This window comes from Neofelis nebulosa, chromosome 7 (genome assembly GCF_028018385.1).
Source record: "Neofelis nebulosa isolate mNeoNeb1 chromosome 7, mNeoNeb1.pri, whole genome shotgun sequence".
NCBI lineage: Eukaryota > Metazoa > Chordata > Mammalia > Carnivora > Felidae > Neofelis > Neofelis nebulosa.
In genome coordinates this window covers 49362090-49382133 of record NC_080788.1, presented here as the reverse complement: position 1 = coordinate 49382133, position 20044 = coordinate 49362090, and the positions used below count along the sequence as shown (strand labels likewise).

General features: G+C 38.3%; 1 protein-coding gene across 5 annotated transcripts in view; it reads right to left on the bottom strand.

The window, feature by feature from the left end:
- Positions 1-20044, bottom strand: part of NEDD4 (NEDD4 E3 ubiquitin protein ligase) — a 136883-nt gene that overhangs the window by 2606 nt on the left and 114233 nt on the right. For all 5 annotated transcript variants that reach the window (XM_058737646.1, XM_058737647.1, XM_058737649.1 and 2 more), the window contains 15 exons: positions 18759-18959; positions 16143-16223; positions 15867-15921; positions 15715-15773; positions 14602-14667; positions 10561-10790; positions 9496-9617; positions 9331-9401; positions 7755-7850; positions 7350-7423; positions 6974-7034; positions 4150-4209; positions 3960-4067; positions 3246-3342; positions 46-118 (listed from right to left, as the gene is read on the bottom strand). In XM_058737646.1, coding sequence (XP_058593629.1) covers positions 46-118; positions 3246-3342; positions 3960-4067; positions 4150-4209; positions 6974-7034; positions 7350-7423; positions 7755-7850; positions 9331-9401; positions 9496-9617; positions 10561-10790; positions 14602-14667; positions 15715-15773; positions 15867-15921; positions 16143-16223; positions 18759-18959 — 1454 coding nt within the window. The remainder of the gene's footprint in view (positions 1-45; positions 119-3245; positions 3343-3959; positions 4068-4149; positions 4210-6973; positions 7035-7349; positions 7424-7754; positions 7851-9330; positions 9402-9495; positions 9618-10560; positions 10791-14601; positions 14668-15714; positions 15774-15866; positions 15922-16142; positions 16224-18758; positions 18960-20044) is intronic.

The following is a 20044-nucleotide window of genomic DNA, read 5'->3' as shown; positions in this document are numbered from 1 at the left end:
TACTCTCAGAAAACTCATTCTCTAAGTGTTTAAGAAACCACTTACCATGTATGGGCTCTTGGCAGCTTTTCAGGGGTACCCCACTGTTCAACTGTAAATGACTGTGGTCCATTTGAGCCTGTAAGGAAGAAGGGTTGCTCTGGTTTCACTCATTCTCTTATTTATTTATTTATTTATTTATTTATTTATTTATTTATTTATTTATTTTTGAGAGAGAGAGAGAGAGAGAGAGAGAGAATGGGGGAGGGGCAGAGAGAGAGGTAACACAGAATCCGAAGCAGGCTCCTGGCTCTGAGCTGTCAGCACATAGCCTGATGCGGGGCTCGAACTCAAGAACCGTGAGATCACGACTTGAGCCGAAGTTGGACGCTTAACCAACTGAGACACTCAGGCTAGTTTCATTTATTCTTTATAGGAATCCCTAGAATTTCACAACTCATTTTTCCAATGTAGAACTTAAACATGCAGAGAACTAATCGAGTTTCTTTAAACTCGTAAGAAATTAAGGCTCTCCTATACTTGATGGCTTCATCATCCAGACAGGAGATAAAGATTCCCCTCCATCAGCTCGTCTATGGCCACGGTGTCTCTCTGCCTCTAGGTAGTATGTCTGGTGGTATTTTTGCTGTTTCCTAGCTCTGTGTTTCCATATACCACCTCCTTCATAGGTACAAAGAGAAAATGAGTTATTTTCTTTCTTTTTTCAGTCCCACTAAAAAAAGCTTTATTTTTTTCTGATTATATAATCTCACGGCAAGAAAATTGAAGCAATAGAGAAAAATATAATGAAGGGTATAAAAATAACCTCAAATTCCACTATTAAATCTGATTTATTAGATCATGAATCATTTTGTGCATGTGCATGCATGTGGAATTTTGTTTGCACGTGATCATGTTATCCATGCTACATTTTTGTTTTATCATGGACACTTTCAGAAATTTTTTTTTCTTTGAAGTTTTCACTTAGCTCTTCCTTTCCCCAATTCTCAGCATCCTCCAACCACCCAGGTAATCAGTGTTAATAACTCATGTAAAACCTTCCATACTTTTCCCCATATCTTATAATCTATCCAATTATGTGTGTGAGTGTAATTGCCAGAAGCAGTACTAAGAATATTGGCTATTCTCAATATTAGTTTTCTCAAAAAGTATTGCTTTATACACACCATACATCACAATTATGTTCACAGTTAAAATGTCAGTACTTTAGTCATTGTTTTCCATAACATGGAATAATATATATTTCCCTGCCTCTTGATTCTCTCACCTTAACAATCCATTGCAAAAATTTCCTCTAAGTCAACCGATATAAACCTTACACACTTTTAATTGGCTAGATGATAGTGCATTATAATATTAACATTTTGAAGCAACTGCTACTTCTTTCTGAAAGTGCATAAGAATTTGTGTTATATTCTAATCAACCACCTCTGGCTCCATGTGTGGGATATTTCCCCCAAATTCCAAACAATTCATGAAATCGGTGGATGGCTGTAGGCCTGGACTGCCTAAAAGAGGGATATGGAGCTAGACATGGAAGCGGGTGTTTGTCCTGCCTTGATCTTTCCCTACTGTAATTGGCTAAAGTGTAAGAAAAGAGAAAGGAAGGGAAGTCACGGGAAATCACTGCAAAGACAAATGCAAAGATATCTAACTAGGCAAGGAAGGGGTGTACTGGTTAGGGCAGAGCCCCATTCTTCTCAGGATGCGAGGTAGCTCTAGGAGGGGAAGTGGCAGGTGCTTAACGGGTTCTGCAAACAAATATACGTGAAGCTTAAGGAGACCAGGTTTGCTGAGGAGGAGACCGACGGGGCTGGGGGTTAGTGATCCCATCAGACAGCGGCAGCTTTCTCTTTGCGTGAAAAATTCAGCTCAGTAACTACTGACGCAGCAGTTCTGACTTGTCATTCCCAGAACAATTCTAAACTTCGTTGTTGCTCTGAGTGGGACTCTATCTGAGCTATACCTTCTCTGAAAGATATTCTTCTTAAAATCTTTAAAAGCAAGTAAATGTCATTCCAATAAATAGATATTCATTGATTTGAGAAAAGGTGATCTACATCAGAAACAGTAGGGTTTTTAAATGTTTATTTATTTTTGAGAGAGGGAGAGGAGAGTGGTGGGGGGAGGGGCAGAGAGAGATGGAGAGAAAGAATCCCAAGCAGGCTCTGCATTGTCAGCACAGACCCTGACATGGGGCTTGAACCCATGAACAGTGAGATCATGACCTGAGCTGAAATTGAGAGTTGGATGCTCAACCGACTCGGCCACCCAGGTGCCCCAGTAGTTATTTTTACAAAACTAGTGCTATGAGATATATCAACTGGAAAACAGTTTGATAGGATCTGCAGAATTTCACTTTATAGTAACTATTTTGAATATGAAAGATATGTGCAGTCTTGTCACCAGTCCTGCCATTTCCTACAAAGCTGAGGAATAGTAGTTTCATGAGATTCTCTACCCTCTAATCACTACCACATATACATGCACCACACACACACACACACACACACACACACACACACACACAGAGGCAGGCACAACACACAACCACGCACATCACACATGCCAATGCACATACACATGGATTCCATGATCAAATACATTTTGGAAACCCCTTTTTTTCATAGCAAAGATTCTGAACGAGTCCCAAAGAAATCTACTCAACTTTGTTTAGTCTAGTATTTCCCTCAAATGTATTTCCCTCTTTATTTTTTTTTTTTGTACACTTACTAACATTCTGTGGGACGTTACATGTTGCCCTAAATTATCACCCTACAGACAATGCTTTTTATGTGATGGAACATACAGTGGGAATCAAATTTAAAATTCAAGGTTGGAGGGGCACCTGTGTAGCTCAGTCAGTTAAGTGTCCAACTTTTGATTTTGGCTCAGGTCATGATTTGATGGTTCGTGAGTTCGAGCCTGCTTGGGATTCTCTTTCTCCCTCTCTCTCTTTCTGTCCCTCCCCCCCTCCAAATAAATAAATAAACTTTAAAAATATAAAATAAAACTCAAAAGTAGAAAGTAACTCGAGTCATTGTATGCTTTTTCCTTTGGTATCTGATTAGAAGGTGTGCGTATCTTCTGGTGTACTTCAGTGTGTCTGATTAAATCATCTAAGGATCTTAATTCTTTTTACTAAGCTAAATGTTTGTATAAATGATAGAAGCTTGAAAACTAATCAGCAATGAAAAGACAAATGGCATCACTCCATTTTTAAGTGATCTATGGAAAATCCTTACCATAGAGTTCCGCAAACCCATTCATAGGCACACGAGATGTGCCAGTGACAAACTGGAGTAATCGGATTCTTTTCTCTGAATCCATCATTAGAACAGCCTGAATAAGATAAAAACAGCATTTAGGAATATCACTGGAACAAAAGTAACACAACTATCCTGAAGAATGCTGTCAGAATTTTTGGTATTCATGATCAGTTATTAAATGTACACCTTTCTGTTAGTTACATTTATGTTTATGGGTGACTATAAAGTTTCTAAAACTTCACTTCCAAGGCTACATGGTACCTCGTTAGAATGAGATCACAGTCTTCTAATGAAGTGACAAAAATATCTTCTTGGATGTGAGTCACGGCTTTTTAAAAATTACATTTACTGATATTATTGAGTTGCATACACATTTCTCTATTAGATGGAAAATCACATTTAAAGGAGCCATGCAGGAGTCCCAGAGAATACACTGTAGGTTATTACAAGTGCTCTCAAACAGTTTCTAAGTTAATAAGGAACTAAGCGCTCATTGCAGCTGTTACTGCCATTTACTACATTCTGAACACTTACTCACCTATAAATACGTATGGAGGTTGGAACTACACCCAGAAGGTAGACGTATACAAAACAACATCATCGATGTTATCTATGTGTAATCCACTAGTATGGTTAAACATGATTGAATCTATTGAAAAGTAATTTATGGAAACAGAAGCTTTCAATTACCTTCCAAAACCACTGTATCACTTGATGGTTCATACTGTAGCCATTTTTATACTTTGTGTGTTCTCTCCAGTCATTCACATCGACATCTCCCAATCCACACATAAGAAGCTACATAATAAGAAAAGTCAAACTGTAGACAAGAAAAATAATGAGTATAAAAATCCTGGTTTAAAGTAAGAATGTTTCTTACCTCTAGTTCGTTTTCATCGAAAATTTTGATGAGATCTTGTGGTATTAGTTCAAAAAATCCCTAGTAGAAAGAATGTATTTAAAAACCTGGTTAGCAGAGTCGATCCTCATTCTTATACTTCAGCTTCTGGGCTGTTACTGGAGAAATCCCACATCCACAGAGATCCCTACCACTACCCAGCCATGGCTTCTTAAGTTAACCAAGATTTCAATACTGGCAAGAAAATATATGTGTCCATAGTCTGTTTTCTCTCACTGATTCCTCAGAACAGCTGTTGTGAAACTTCCCCACATTTCCCAAGCCGCTTCCTTCTCTTCCATCCCTTCTTTACAGCAGATAATTTTTATTTGAAAGAGAACATAGGGGTGCTTATGGAATTCCCTCAGCCTTCTGCATTCCCATGTACGAACCAGCACCGAAATCCATTGTGGCCCCCTTCTCACTCAGTGGAGACGGGTACTGCTTTCTCTCTGTGCTTTATTTGCTTCCCCAAGGGGCTCATTTCACTAAACCTCCTTCCCTTTATTATCTCACTCCTTATGCATTTACATTTATTTAAGCCTATCTACCTTAAAAATACAACAAAAAAGCAAACCCGTCTTTCTTCTCCTTACTGACAAGTTATTACACATTACTGAACCCACCCGCTCACCCTTGTCCCTGCCTCCACCCACTGCTATCTGACCTGCCCGCCATTGCTTCCCTGAAGCTGTGCTGGAAGGAGTCAAAGACAGCTCTGGGGCTAATTCTGATAAACACTTTCTAGTTCTGTATCTTATTTGACTTATCCACACTATGATATTGTCGAACACACCTCTGTTCTTGAAACTTTGCCTGCTGTTGGTGGTTTTTCTCTTGTGCCTCTGTCTGCATTTGCTAATTTCCTTCAAAGTTTCCTTTCCTTTTTCTTTTTCTTAAAGCAATGTCTGGTCCAACTGAATTAGTCTCCAGGTCCAGGGTTATGACCCAGATATTGCTGTGTGTGTCTTTTTAAGTTTATTTATTTTGAGAGAGAGAGAGAGGCTGAGAGAGCGTGTAAACAGGAGAGGGGTATAGGGAAGGGAGAGAGAGAATCCCAAGAAGGCTTTGTGTTGACAGAGCTGGGGCTTGATTGCGACCTGAGCTGAGATCAAGAGTCTGACGCTTAACTGACTGAGCTACCCAGGTGCTCCGAAGTCTCCTTTTCTACTGCTCATTCCTTCAATGTTGGTGTTCCCACATCTCCACAGTGGCCATCTACTTTCGCTGTTCTTACCATTCTTTCCAATTTCCCGCTTTACCTAGTCCACAGCTCCAGTGCACATAAGCAGATGATTCCCAAATCCATGCTGCCCCCCAGATCTCCATCCTTTAAAGCACACTAAGCTGCAGTTGTCCCTTTGGAATGCCATTCAAATACACACACGGCTATCTTACCACACCACCTTAGCTCCTGCCTTCCTTTTTCTCACCTGGATCCCCGTAGCACCTTCCCATCTGGCCCTGCTGCTAGTCTCACCCATCTCTAACTCACTACCCACCACTTCCAGAATGGTCTAAAATGTAAATTGAATCCTGCTGTTTTACTGGAGAGCAGCCTTTAATGCCACCTTCCTTCCCCTCATTCGCCTTCCCAAAAAACCCCAAATTCCATCTGTTTTCAGTTTAGCAAAGAGACCCTTCATAACCTGCTATTGCTCAGCTTTCCAGCTTAGTTCTACCTCCTGCATCACCTCAACAGTGTTTGAATTGCTGGCATTTTCTCTAACATGTGCACAGTCTGTCTTATTGCCAGACTACATGTGCCATTCGTTGTGTTTAGAACACATTGCCTTCTTCTGTGCGGCTGGCCAGGTCCTCTAGGCCTTCCCTATCCCTTCCTGCACCTCCTCTTTCCCTTTTCCAGCTCTTCCCTGTGCTTACCAAGCACTTCAAGCTTGCCTCTGTCCACTTCACTCCAGATGCGCTGCCCTCTAATGCAGGACCTATGTCTTTCTGCTTTGTGCAGCACCACATACATAGTGAGTGCTTGATACTGAATAAATTAAAAAAGTACTTGATGAATATGTAACAGAAGATTTTAAGTTAGTTTAAGAAATGAGTGCACTGACAGTAGCCTAAATGTCCACCAATGGGGGAAATTTAAATAACTTACGAATTTACATTATGAATAAAATGCAGCCCCAAGCACAAGGAAGGGTAGCTATGCATCTTGACATGTAAGGATCTCCAATAAATGTTTGATAAGAGAAGAAAGCAAGTCACAAACCAACATGTATAGTGTGATCCCGTGTAGGATCACATAGGTGGCATATTCCACTATCCCTACAGCAGTCTTTTTTTTTTTTTTTTTTATGTTTGAGAGAGAGAGTGCGAGCAGGGGAGGAGCAGAGAGAGAGAGAGAGGGAAGATCCAAAGCAGGTTCCATGCTGTCACCGCAGAGCCTGATGTGGGGCTTGAACTCAAAAACCATGAGATCCTGACCTGAGCTGAAGTCAGACGCTTAACTGACTGAGTCACCCAGGTGCCCCTCTCTACTCCCCACTCTTGACTCTTATTCACCTTAGATTGCTTAAGATGCAGCAGTCATGACTGGGAAAAGATGAGAAGTGGGGACTGACATGAAGGGGGATTGTCAATGTTAACTGTATGCACTTCTTCAATGACTGAGTTTTAACACTGAACATCTGTCCATTTTAATATTTTTAATATAAAAATATAATGAAAAATTATTTTTAAAAGCCAGTCATCTATTAATTCTTCCCAGACATGGTGGGCCCCAATACTTGAAACTTCTGAATTTTACTTTAAAATTACAGAAGAACAAACGAAAGTAAATGAATACCTCTTTAAAAGCAGCCATTTGCTTCTGGATTCGGTTTACAAATCGCCACTGTATTACAAGACTAAAAAGAAACAAAACATTTCATTTTTTTCACATGAACCAAGGAAAAAATTTAAGATATATTTATTCCAACTGGAAACTAAATAAATAAATAAATAAATAAATAAATAAAGGCTAGGTAAGCCCAAGGCAAAAAAGTGATTATGAGTGGATAATATGGCATTGTAATAGAAAGAGAAAAAAGAACACTGAGACTCTGGTGATGAAGGAAGAAAGAGAAAGAAGATACAAAAGGTCTTCCCACAAAGAACTACAAAGTTATTTCCAGTAAAGTATTTATTGAATATAATAAAATACTTACTAACAAAATACTTACTAAATATATTCCTTTTTGTTCTTGTTGGTGACAACAATTTCTGATCCACCAATTTTCAACTCATGTTGATGTGTCTGAAATTAAGCATGATATCTTGATATGTTATTTTAGTGAAAAATATAAAATATACATATCATAGTTATACCAGAAACACAGTGTTTTAAATTAAATCCATTCACAAGCTAAGAAAACGTAAAATATTAGTTTTACTAAAATAAACATGGAATGAGTCAAATGTCAAAGAAAGCAGAAATTCTTGCTGAGACAGCTTTTGTTACTGGAAAATAAATTTAAAAACAGAGCACAGAAATGTGTTGAGAATATGAATTATTTAACTTCTAAACTTGAGTTATAACAGTTGTTTCAAAATTTATGTACCATTTTAATTAATCAAAATTTACAAACCTGTCCAAAAAGTTCTTCATCTATGACAAACCTGAGGTCCAGTTCTGTTGGATCATTTTCAAGAATCCATCTTAGTGAATTGTAATACTCACTATCCTAGATGAGGAAATGGCATATTTAAAATTTGTACATAACAAGAAAACCCATGAACCTGGAAACAAAGTATGCTGAGGGTCTGAATACTTGGACAAAAGATGAAAAGTCAGTAGGACATCTTTTCCTATACACACGTGATATAAAAAGAATGCAGTAACTAGAGAGAGAGAGCATGAGCGGAGAGGGGCAGAGAGAGGGAGGGAGAGAGAATCCCAAGCAACCTCTGCACTGTCAGCATAGAGCCCAATGCAGGGCTCAAACTCACAAACCATGAGATCATGACCTGAGCCAAAATCGAGAGTCAGATGCTTAACCAACTGAGCCATCCAGGTGCCTCTGAGTGATGCCCAGTTTGAAAGTTTGAAAATCTATTTCTATGTAGCAGCAGTGGAGGTACAGATTTTATTATCCAGTTGAAGCGTCAAATAAAATGGTTTTCTGATGAGTACTAACTTCCATGGATACCCGGGAGCACTTAGCACCTTTCTCATATGGCCAATTGAGAGTCTGTTTAAGAAGCTATGAGCAAGTTGTTATGTATACCTGGCCCAAGTTAAAGAAAAACCTCAAATTAAATACAGAACCTCAATTAGACAACTCAAATAACCAAAATCTTATGAGTCATAAGGAATTACACCATCCACCTTGATAAGGTATCCTAAGAAAGGAATCAAAAATGTACTTGGTACCCAAGAAGAGATCTTGGAATCCATGTGTACACACAGTATATGAGGCTATTCAGTACAGGTAGCAAGGCTATAGTCAGGGCTTTAACCCTTAGGTTTCCATTTCTTTATAGTGGCCTAACCACAAGGACTGCCATTTTGAAAATATACGCCATTTATCATAAAAGATCACAATTCAAATGTTGATGCAAGAAATACATAAACTTGTTGTATATAGCACATTGAAGTAATTAGGGAGAAGTTACTGATATTGTAACATTATTTGAAATGCATCAAAAAACAAAAAAAGATGGATTGATGGACACATGGGGGAACTGATGGACAGATATGTAATAAAATAAGCCAAGTATGGAATCTTGGCGGTGGAGCACATATGTCCACTATAAAAATTTTTTTAAATATTTATTTTGAGAGAGAGAGAGAAAGAGAGAGAGAGAGAGAGAGAGCGCGCGCTTAAGTGGGGGAGGGGGAGAGAGAGGGGACAGAGGATATCAAGCAGGCTCTGAGCTGACAGCAGTGAGCCTGATGTGGGGCTCAAACTCAGGAAACATGAAATCATGACCTGAGCCGAAGTCAGATGCTCAACCAATTGAGCCACCCAGGTGCCCCTGTCCACTGTAAAATTTTTAAACTTTTATTATGTGTTAGAAAATTTTCATAACAGAATGCTGGGGAAAATATGTGTTTATAATTTAGAACACGATAATCTTAATTTCATCATTAAATTCTACTTTAAAATAACCAGTTGCTTGTTAAATCATACTTTCTCCACATTATAAGTGAAAAAGACATACCACTGATTCCATATCATGAAGTGTTATTGGTTTGTGTAGCATCATCTTGTAAAATGGGCGGATGAAAAAACCTTTCAAAAAAATCAAATATATTGAAAAATGATTACCAAATGAAAGAAATAAGATAATTTTACTTAAAAAAAAAGTTTTATGCTTAATACTAACCATCCAACAGTTTGCCATGATAAACTGCCATTCCCGCTACCCGGCCAATAAACTTGAAGTAAGAGAGGTGATCCTCATTACACAATCCAGAGTTTGGATTTATCTGCAGGGTATAATTATCCCTGTAAAGACAGCCACATTTAAATGCTCCTCTCCACACTTCATATAAAAATTTTAATATGACAAATAATTATAAATTAGCTCTCTCTTTTTGGAGTTGTTTACTTCTATTAGAACCACATTAGACCACTGGATTTAATGGTTTTAAAAATAGTCATTTCTGTCAAAGGGTGGAAACAACCCAAATGTTCATCAATAGAAGAATGGATACACAAAATGTGGTATTCCTCTCATGTAATGGGCCTCGAAAAGAAAGAAAATATGCTATGCTGTGGATGAACCTTAAATACATTATGCTGATGAAATAAGTCAGTTACAAAAGGAAAAATACTGTATGATTCCACTTAAATGAAGTAACTAGAGTAGTCAAATTCACACAGAGGCAGAATGGTGACTTCCAGGGAACAAGGGAATTAGTGTTTAATGGGTACAGTTTCAGTCTGGGATGATGAGAAAATTCAGGAGATGGATGGTGGTGACAATTGCACAACCTTGTGAATGTGCTTAATGCTGCTAAACTGCACACTTAAAATGGTTAAAATGGTAAATCTCATGTTATGCATATTTTACCACAGTTTTTTACAGAGTTATTTCTGAAACAACATTAGTTATAGTCTCCCCTTTCTGGCACATTGTAACACACATTTCCTTGCATCATAGAACGTCTTTGTTACTTTCATTTTTTTTTTTTAATTATATTTTAAGGAGGGCGTGAGCAGGGGAGAGGAGGAGAGAGAGAAGCGAGCAGGGGAGGGGAGCAGAGAGAGAGGGAGAATCCCAAGCAGGCTCCACATACAGTGCAGAGCCTGATGCGGGGCTCTTCTATCCCATGACCCCAGGATTATGACCTGAGCTGAAATCAAGAGTTGGATGCTCAACCGACTGAGCCACCCAGGTGATTTTTTTTCCTGTCATTGTGAATACAGTTATTGTGAAGATACTTACGTAGCAGAATATTCAAACAACCCATAATAAGGGTTAAACATTTCCTTTGAGATCAAGAAGAACCATTCTCTGGCCACTCCTCCATAATCTAATCCCTTTTCACCATCGAACTCAATCCACAGTCTAGCCTTGAGAAAATCTGCTCTCTTGACACCCATAATTCTCCGGTAAGAGTCCTCAAGGACAGTTGCACGGCGAAGTTTCATTTCAAATTTGTTTGGAATGTCATTCTGAAAACCCAGAGAAGAGAGACGTATGCTTTAAATCAATTCAACATGATGGCAAATTTATTTCTCATGGAAATAAAATCATTGTGTTCTACCTTGTGCCCAAGACCCTTTATTAGGGAACACATGACTAGGAATATCGCCTCATATTTCTTTTATGGTAGAAAAGAATTCACACATTTTTCTCTAATTACATAACAATATAGACTTTTGATTTTTATACTGGAAGAGGCAGTTACTGATAGTGGCAATAATGCTCACAATGAAGGCATTTCATGAGCAGTCGTTTCTATATTAAGTTCCAATACCATCCTGCGACCTACAGTCTAGCCAATGCCTGCTATTTGCTGCCTGCCCGTTGGTTCAGGGTTTTTCCCAACCTCCACCTTTCTTCCTTGGAGCCTCTCCTGCCACACTCATTAATAGGCACTAACATTTACAGACTGTCCCAGGCATGGTTCCCAGCATTTTAATGGGTGAACTCATTTACTCCTCATAACAACACAATGAAGAAGCTATTAATATGATCTCCATTTTATAGATGAAGAAACTGAAGACAGAAGTTAAGAAAGTCTTAGCTCTCAAGTCTCTGCTGTCCCATTGATTTTTTTGTATGTCCTTTTCTTATGTGACAAATGTAGATAACTATGCTTTTAGGCAGATCTTACTGTAAATTTTATAAAAAGATATATGAATATTTCACTCTTGAGTGCTTTGCAAACAATGTGCAAGTGGAAACCCATAAGAGAAAATTTTGTCACTTCAAAAAAAGGCAAGAGAGTTTATTCTAATGGAAAAAAAATCAATTTCACTCTTAAGATGTTTAGGGAAAATGGAAAGCCCTACAGAAACATAGTAATATAGGCAGTTTTTATAAGCAATATGAGCATAATATAGGCAGTTTCCTCTGCTGCTTACGCACTTAAAAATAAAGGCAATATTGGAGAAAAACACTTTTAGACTAGACACTAGGCATCTGTGCAGCCTAGCATTTACTGAGGGACTGCTCTTGGGCAGCCGCATGCTCTGGGCCAGACCGCATGCTATGTAGCTATGGTAATGGGGATGGGAGGTAAAAAGAATAAAAATGTGGTATAAGATATGGTTCCTTCCTCAAGGAGTTTATAATCCAGTTTGCGTGTGAGAAACAAATGTAAATGTTACTAATCCTGAGACTTGCAAGAGTAAGAAAACTGCTAATAATAAAGATATAAGCCATGTTTGGTGGGACCTAAAAGACTGAGCTATATTAATTGCAAGGGAGGTGATCCAGGAGGCTTTAAGAGCAAGTCCTGACTAGAGGGAGAGGGAGAGGGAGGGAAGGCCTGAGGAGCAGCAGGCCAAGGGAAGAGCACACAGGGGAGTCTCATGTATTTAACAGCGAGAGGGAGCAGAAAGGAGGGAAGGGGTTGCAGTGAGAAGAGAAGGTGAAAAGTCACCTGGGGTCAGAGTGTAGGAAGCAGGGGTGCTGACTGGGAAAACTGCTGAGCAGGAGGTTGCAAGATCAGATTGTTCTCAGAGGCTGACGGGGTGGAGTAGAGGGTGGTTTTAAAAGGAGAGACAATGGGTGCCTGGGTGGCTCAGTGGGCTAAGCATTGGACTCTTGATTTCAGCTCAGGTCATGATCTCACAGTTTGTGAGTTCAAGCCCCACAGTGGGCTCTACACTGACAGAGTGGAACCTGCTTGGGATTCTTTCTCTCCACATCCCTCTACCTCTCCCTCACTCCAGCTTGTGTGCTGTCTCTCAAAATAAACTTAAAAAAAAATTTTGGGGGGGTAGAATAAAAGGAGAGAGAAGAGGCACACCAATCAGTTAAGGACCCTGAAACAGACCCTGTGAGAGAGGGATGGCAATGGAAGAGACAGACGGCAGGAGGAGCAACTTCCCTGTTTGGGCTGAGTAGTGGACCAGAGTGTGGATTCTGGGGTCAGGGTCTGGTGTTCAAATCCCAGCTCCATTTCACATATCTTTTCTAGGATTAATTTCCTCATCTGTAAGTTGGGACAATAATAATAGTCATCCCATGGAGCTGTTTCAGAACTTAATGGGATAATGCATTTCATGTGCTTAGTTGGTATCTGGCGCGTGGTGAGCTCAATAATGATTAGCCACTCTTGTTCCTAACTAGCGAGATGGTAAGAGGAAAAGGTTAAAGACAACTCAGGGCTTTGTAGCGATAGTTTTTAAACATTTTTATTTGTTTTGTGTTCTGCTCTTTTGCTGTAACGTGTCTGATACGAATTTTATTTTTTAAATCCTACTAGGGACTTTTTGATAAACTAAGGATGCAGGTTCTTAGACTCTTCCTCATGCTCTTGAGTCTCTCCTTCTGGAATAACTCCATGTTTCTTAACCTTTCTTTCATGTTTTTATCTCTTTATATGCCTTTGTTGCATTCTGGGTAACTTTCTCTCTTAATCACCAAAATATGTAATTTTGATCAAGCACACGGACTGTGGAGCTAGACCACTTGTCTGGCTTTGCCACTAATTACCATGGGACTTGATCACATTACCAAATCTCTCTGTGCCTCAGTTTAGTCACCTACAAAATGTGATAATAACAGTCCCTTCCTTATACAGTTAGTATAGATTTTACATGAATACATGTAAATTGCTAAGAAGAATGTCTGATATGCAGTGAGAGCCTAATAAGTATTACTGCTTTCATTGTGGTTTCTGTGTTCTGTGACCTGTTTATGAAGGCTTTGTTCCATATCTCCTGCTGCCTGGAAGACATCAACAGTTAGATACTGTAATATATTTGAAAGAGTTCAGAGTGGCAAGTGGAGAAGCTAGAGCTTCTATTCTATCAGCCCATTTTCATTAAGAGTGAAAATATTTACCAGACCAATAGATCAACAGTCTTAATATCCCAAAGAATTTTAAGAAGCAGAAGACAAATTTCCAGAGGAATTTTTACACAGTCAGTATTGAAGATGAGTTTAAAAAGTTGCTGATGTTTTAGGCTTTAATTAAGACACAAAATATTTTCACTAAACAACTATTATATTTCATTCTTTGTTAAGTTTTGGATGAAAAAATCTGTGGTAGCAGACCCACCATCTTGAATCTTTGGAAAAGCAGGCTTCCGGCTTAGAACACAAGAAAGTGTAACCCAATATAGCCACCTAGTGGCAGTATTCCTAAACTGCAGGGAAAGGGGAAAAGTATGAGCAAATTAGAAAGGCATTACAAAACGGTCATCACCAACAGAAATGAAATAGATGGGCAGATGATGAGTTTAGTTCCAAATATTAAATTTGTAGTGATGGAAAAAAAAAAGTATACTAAACACATCTGATAAGCAGAAGGAGACCAGCAACAAGAGCACTGTTTCAATCGCAGTTGTATTTTCAAATTTTGAAGAGGTAGGTTGTATTTGAAGTTGTAGGGAATGAATAACTGTCACTGGAAAACAACAGTCCAAGCAGAAAAGGAATCTAGAGAGCCCTCCTACACAATCGGAGACCAGGCTGGGGATCATGTCCTGAACTGCTCTTGCTCAGATTGAATCCCAAGCTCCACAAACCCCACTAGGAAACCAGGTTAGAGCTCTTTAAGAGCAAACTTTAATACTATTGTTCTATATTACAAGATATCTTGAAAAATAAGGAAACACAATATAATTGTGGTCTCTAATGACATGTAACATTGAGTAGTCAAGAAAAAGCAAGCTTTCCACATAAGAAACTATTCAAAGTTGTTAAAATAGAGAATAAATTCTCTATTTTTACTTTTAAAAGTGCATGTCCCACACTTTCAGTGTACAGAACAATCATTCCCAAGAACTCAATATAAATATAACTAACCTGCTTCTTCAACTTTCTTCGGAAGAACTCATACTTTCTTTTGTAATCCCTGGAGTAGGGCACTGCCTTGAGTTGAAAATTTTGGAAAAATAAAAAAGGTTTAGGTTGTTTTTATTCTGGAACAATTTTAAAAGTTCCCCTCTGGATATTTTATGAACATAAGTTAAAGGCATTAAAAGAGAATATTTGGAAAGAAAAAGTTTAATTTGCAGAAAAACAAATACAAAACTTTAAAAATTTTAATTTCTCTGTTTAAGATTAAATTGTATTCAGCAATTCCCACGGCTGTAATTTTCATCATGCAATATTCTTGAAATGCAAAAAGCCAGAAACAGGAAATTTCTTCCAAGTAGAGAAATATTAGAAATGAAAATTTCCATTTCTAAAGAGACCTTCAAAGTGATTTCTCCATGAAGGGAACAATTTGAAAAATGTACTTTTTCCTTGAACTCTGAGGAGTTGCCTTTTTTACCCATTATTTTAAAAGACTAAACATGGAGACTAAAGAGTAGTCTGAAAGAACAGGATATTCAATTTCACTTGTTTTTGTGGACTAGAAAATAATGAAGATCTCAAAACTAAAAATGGAATAAGTAGCTATATAAAAGAAGAAAATGACTCTCTTATCATTAAACTGACTGAAGAGCAGTATAAACATCATACACAATAATATTTATACTTAAATGTAACTATTTTATATGTCAGTGTTTACAGTAATTTCTACCAAAAAGTTCAAGACATGCCTTTGGAGTTGGTAGGGTGCTGTCTACTTTCTCCCCTGGCACATTCTTGGCTCCTCTCTGATCTGCTGAGGATTGCCAACATTCTCTTTCAGGCAGTGGCAAGTACCAGCCTGAGGACAGGGGCCTACTGCCTTGGCATTTGACTACCTAGTCTCCTCACTAGTCTCCTAAGTGTATTGAAAGGGTAAGGACAATGAGTTTATACCTCTTTTCAAACCATTGAAACCTGGAGTGGGGGTGGTGGGAGAGGACAGAATTGCAGACGTGTTTTCCTCTCAAAGTCTGTAGGATTATGTCCTTGACCATTCACCCTTGAAAAGACAGGTGAGAGGACAATCCCATCAGAGCATACCCATATAAAGAGACTTACTGGTCCAGTTATTGCTACATTCTGCAACCGGGGATCTTCCCATTGTGTTCTTTTTATATCTGAAGAAGGTGAGAAAAAACATGTTGTTTATTATCTTGTGCAACATTCAATACTACAAAAAATAATGTAATAAAAAATCCTATTGCACATACTGTGATTTATATAGAAGATTCTTCCATCTGTATGAGTTCTTTCTTCCCATCCTGGCTATAATGAAGAATGTATTTCAATTATTTTAGAAAAGGGTTTTAGATGTATGGGCAAAAAAACAGCATTGGTTACACAGTTAATTTCCATATTCCATTCTTCATAGAAGGCATCAACACCTTAAAATAACATTACTTATAGTTGTGAAAGAACTACTGTATTCCAAAATACGAAACGCTGGAGACAGCCAAGTTAGATGGCTAGCAGTTCTACAAACTTACAGGTAAAGGCCCCAGATCATTGGAAGAATCAAGTGATGTCTTTCCTCTCAGATGAGCTGGAATTTTCAGTCTTGGATCTTCCTTTTTTTGTAGAGTAAATAAGGAAAACAACACACACACACAAATTTTAAAATCAAGGAAGTCAATCTGTTAATATGTTTTCTAATGCCAATTGATATTTAAGATATTCTCTTTTAAAAGTCTACTTTTACTTCGTTTGCTGCATCTGTGAAATGATAGTTTAGCCTATCATTACAAAGCTGTAATCAAGACAGCATGGTATTGGCACAAAAACAGACACATAGACCAATGGAATAGAATAGAGACTCCAGAATTGGACCCACAAATGTATGGCCAACTAATCTTTGACAAAGCAGGAAAGAATAGCCAATGGAAAAAGGACAGTCTCTTTAACAAATGGTGCTGGGAGAACTGGACAGCAACATGCAGAAGATTGAAACTAGACCACTTTCTTATACCATTCACAAAAATAAACTCAAAACGGATGAAGGACCTGAATGTGAGACAGGAAACCACAAAAACCCTAGAGGAGAAAGCAGGATAAAACCTCTCTGACCTCAGCCGCAGCAATTTTTTACTTGACACATCTCCAAAGGCAAGGGAATTAAAAGCAAAAATGAGCTTTTGGGACCTCATGAAGATAAAAAGCTTCTGCACTGCAAAGGAAACAATCAACATAACTAAAAGGTAACCAACGGAATGGGAAAAGATATTTGCAAATGACCTGTCAGACAAAGGGCTAGTATCCAAAATCTATAAAGAACTCACCAAACTCCACACCCAAAAAACAAATAATCCAGTGAATAAATGGGCAGAAGACATGAATAGACACTTTTTTAAAGAAGACATCCAGATGGCCAACAGACATGTGAAAAGATGCTCAACGTTGCTCCTTATCAGGGAAATACAAATCAAAACCACACTGAGATATCATCTCACGCCAGTCAGAGTGGCTAAAATTAACAGCTCAGGAAAAACAGATGTTGGCGAGGATGTGGAGAAATGGCAATCCTCTTGTACTGTTGGTGGGAATGCAAACTGGTGCAGCCAACCTGGAAATCAGTGTGGAGGTTCCTCAAAAAAATTAAAAATAGATCTACCCTATGACTCAATAGCACTGCTAGGAATTTACCCAAGGGATACAGGAGCGCTGATGCATAGGGGCACTTGTACCCCAATGTTTATAGTAGCACTTTCAACAATAGCCAAATTATGGAAAGAGCCTAAATGTCCATCAACTGATGAATGGATAAAGAAGATGTGGTTTGTATATACAATGGAATACTACTTAGCAACGAGAAAGAATGAAATATGGCCTTTTGTAGCAATGTGGATGGAACTGGAGAGTATCACGCTAAGTGAAATAAGTCAGGCAGAGAAAGACAGATACTACATGTTTTCACTCATATGTGGATCCTGAGAAACTCAACAGAAGACCAGGGGGGAGGAGAAGGGGTAAAAAAAAGTTACAGAGAGGGAAGGAGGCAAACCATAAGAGACCCTTAAATACTGAGAACAATCTGAGGGTTGATGGGGGGTGGGGGAGAGGGGAAAGTGGGTGATGGGCATTGAGGAGGGCATCTTTTGGGATGAGCACTGGGTGTTGTATGGAAACCAATTTGACAATAAATTATATTTAAAAAAATTAAAAAGTAAAAAGAAAAAGAAAGAAAGAAAGAAAGAAAGAAAAAGAAATAAAGAAAACTTATCATTCCCAGGCTACAATATTCAGTTCTCAGATCTCAGAGTAGGATCAGTGTTAAAGCTTCACCTCCATCACAGAAACCATCCAGAGTACTTTGCCCTACTCTTTAGGGATTGTGTCACTACATAGGGTTCTTCTCTAAATAATAACTGCTGAATTAAAGAGGCATTAAACTAAAACCACGTGTTATTTCTGAGGCCCTGAGCATGCTTTTTGGCACCTGTCTGTCAGTGTTAATTTATTAATATTTTTTTAAAGCTAGGAAGGTAAGCTCAAAAAGGTTATTAAAGTCAATTCAAATTGCTGAAAAAAGAACAAAATTCAATTTGTTTGGGTTAATTTATATACATTTATGTTTTAATATGATTTTATTACAAAATTTATTAAAATATTCTAGTTTCATTAAGGTACTTGGGTCTTTTAAGTAAATTAACCAAAATCTAGTCATCTGTTCCTGATTTTCCGTAAGTTTTCTATTAGTGGTGAATCAACTGCAATAAAACTTTAAGGCTTATCTTCAAATCAAACTACTATTCTACCTAGCCTTCCCAAGGTTTTCTGGGAATTAAATGAGATATGGGTTCAAAAGTACTTTGGAACTACAAAGCAACATATAAAGGTAAAGGATTATTACTAAATATCTTCCTAAGGTTTAATGTCTAGTGAATTAAAAACAAAACAGGAAGTGTGTTTCCATGACAATCCCTAAAAATATTAAAAATGGGCATAAATATATCTTGAGAAGAAATAATACTGTTAAGAATTCAGCATATCTTAAAATGAACAGTAGGAAATGTAGGTTATATTAATGTACCCTAAAGGTTATGGAGAACTGTACACAAGAGTTAAGACTGTTGTTCTAAATTCAAACCGGAGAGTATTAAAGTTACCCAGGTAGTGGTTTTCGTGTTGTGGTCGATAAAGAAAGGCCTCCCATTTGGTGCATGCCGGACTTCCCAGCCTTTAGGAAGGAATCCTTGCTCCATTTCAGCTGGCTGGGTCACCTGCTGTGCTGAATCACTCGGGAGGACCTGTGGTTGAGGGCGTGTGGCACCCTGGCCGGGCTGCAGCTGACCTGTCTCCACGGCGGCCTAGCACATTAATTAAGTCATGTTGTCATGTTTTCCAGAGAACACACAAATAGCTGCGGTTAAAAGGGAACAACCTGCAAACATAGATCTAAACACTACAGACTCACTTTTCTCCTAAAATGTTTTGTCAAACTTTGTTTTTAAAATAACTTTTATAATTTCTCAGCTAATTCTTGAGCGGGAAGATGGTGGTCACAGTCCAAGTCTGTACTGAGGAAGCTAGGTCAGAGGGATGTGACCCAACTGCAAGGGAAGCCACGGTGCCAGTTAGAGGAGGTTGTCTCCGCTTGCCCAAAAAACGCACAAAGTGGGGGGATTCCCCATATGTAGAAGTGGCTTTGAATGCTGGGCACACAAAATGAATGGCAAATATCCACTGTAGAAATGGATAACGGAAAAGTAACATATTCATATGATGAAATATTAGGCAGTTGTTAAACACACTGGATCGATATGTAAAACAGCAGGGATAGGATTTTAAAATAATGTTGCACAAAAAAAAGATTTAGAGTTATGTCATAGGACATCTTGGCAAAATGTGAAACACAGGAACATAAGCACTACTTTGCACTGATTAGTTCTCTATGTAAGTGTGTGGAAGAGACTGGAAGAACTGTGTGAGGACAAGGCAAGAAGATGGAAGTCTGCAGCCTAGAGGTGGGCCCTCACCAGGACCCATCATGCTGCACTCTCAGCTCAGCCTCTCAGCCTCCCAGCCTCCCAGCCTCCCAGCCTCCAGAACTACGAGAAAGAAATTTCTGTTTGTTTAAGCCAAAATAAACAAACAAACAAACAAACAAACAAACAAATAAATAAATAAAGACTGGAAGAATACCCAACAGACTTAATATGGTGTTCCCTCTGGGTAGTGGGACCAAGTGTTTAGCTAAAATGAATTTAGTTTTTTATCTGTAAGATTTTATTTTAAGAATTAAAATGTCTAGAAACAAATATGGTAATTTGTTAAAGCTGGTAAATTCTGGGTGTTAAGAAGATGGGTGTTTGCCCGATTATTCTCTGTACTTTTCAGTGTTAAAAAATTTCTCAGTAAGAGAAATGGTGATAAGATAAAATAAACTTTAAAA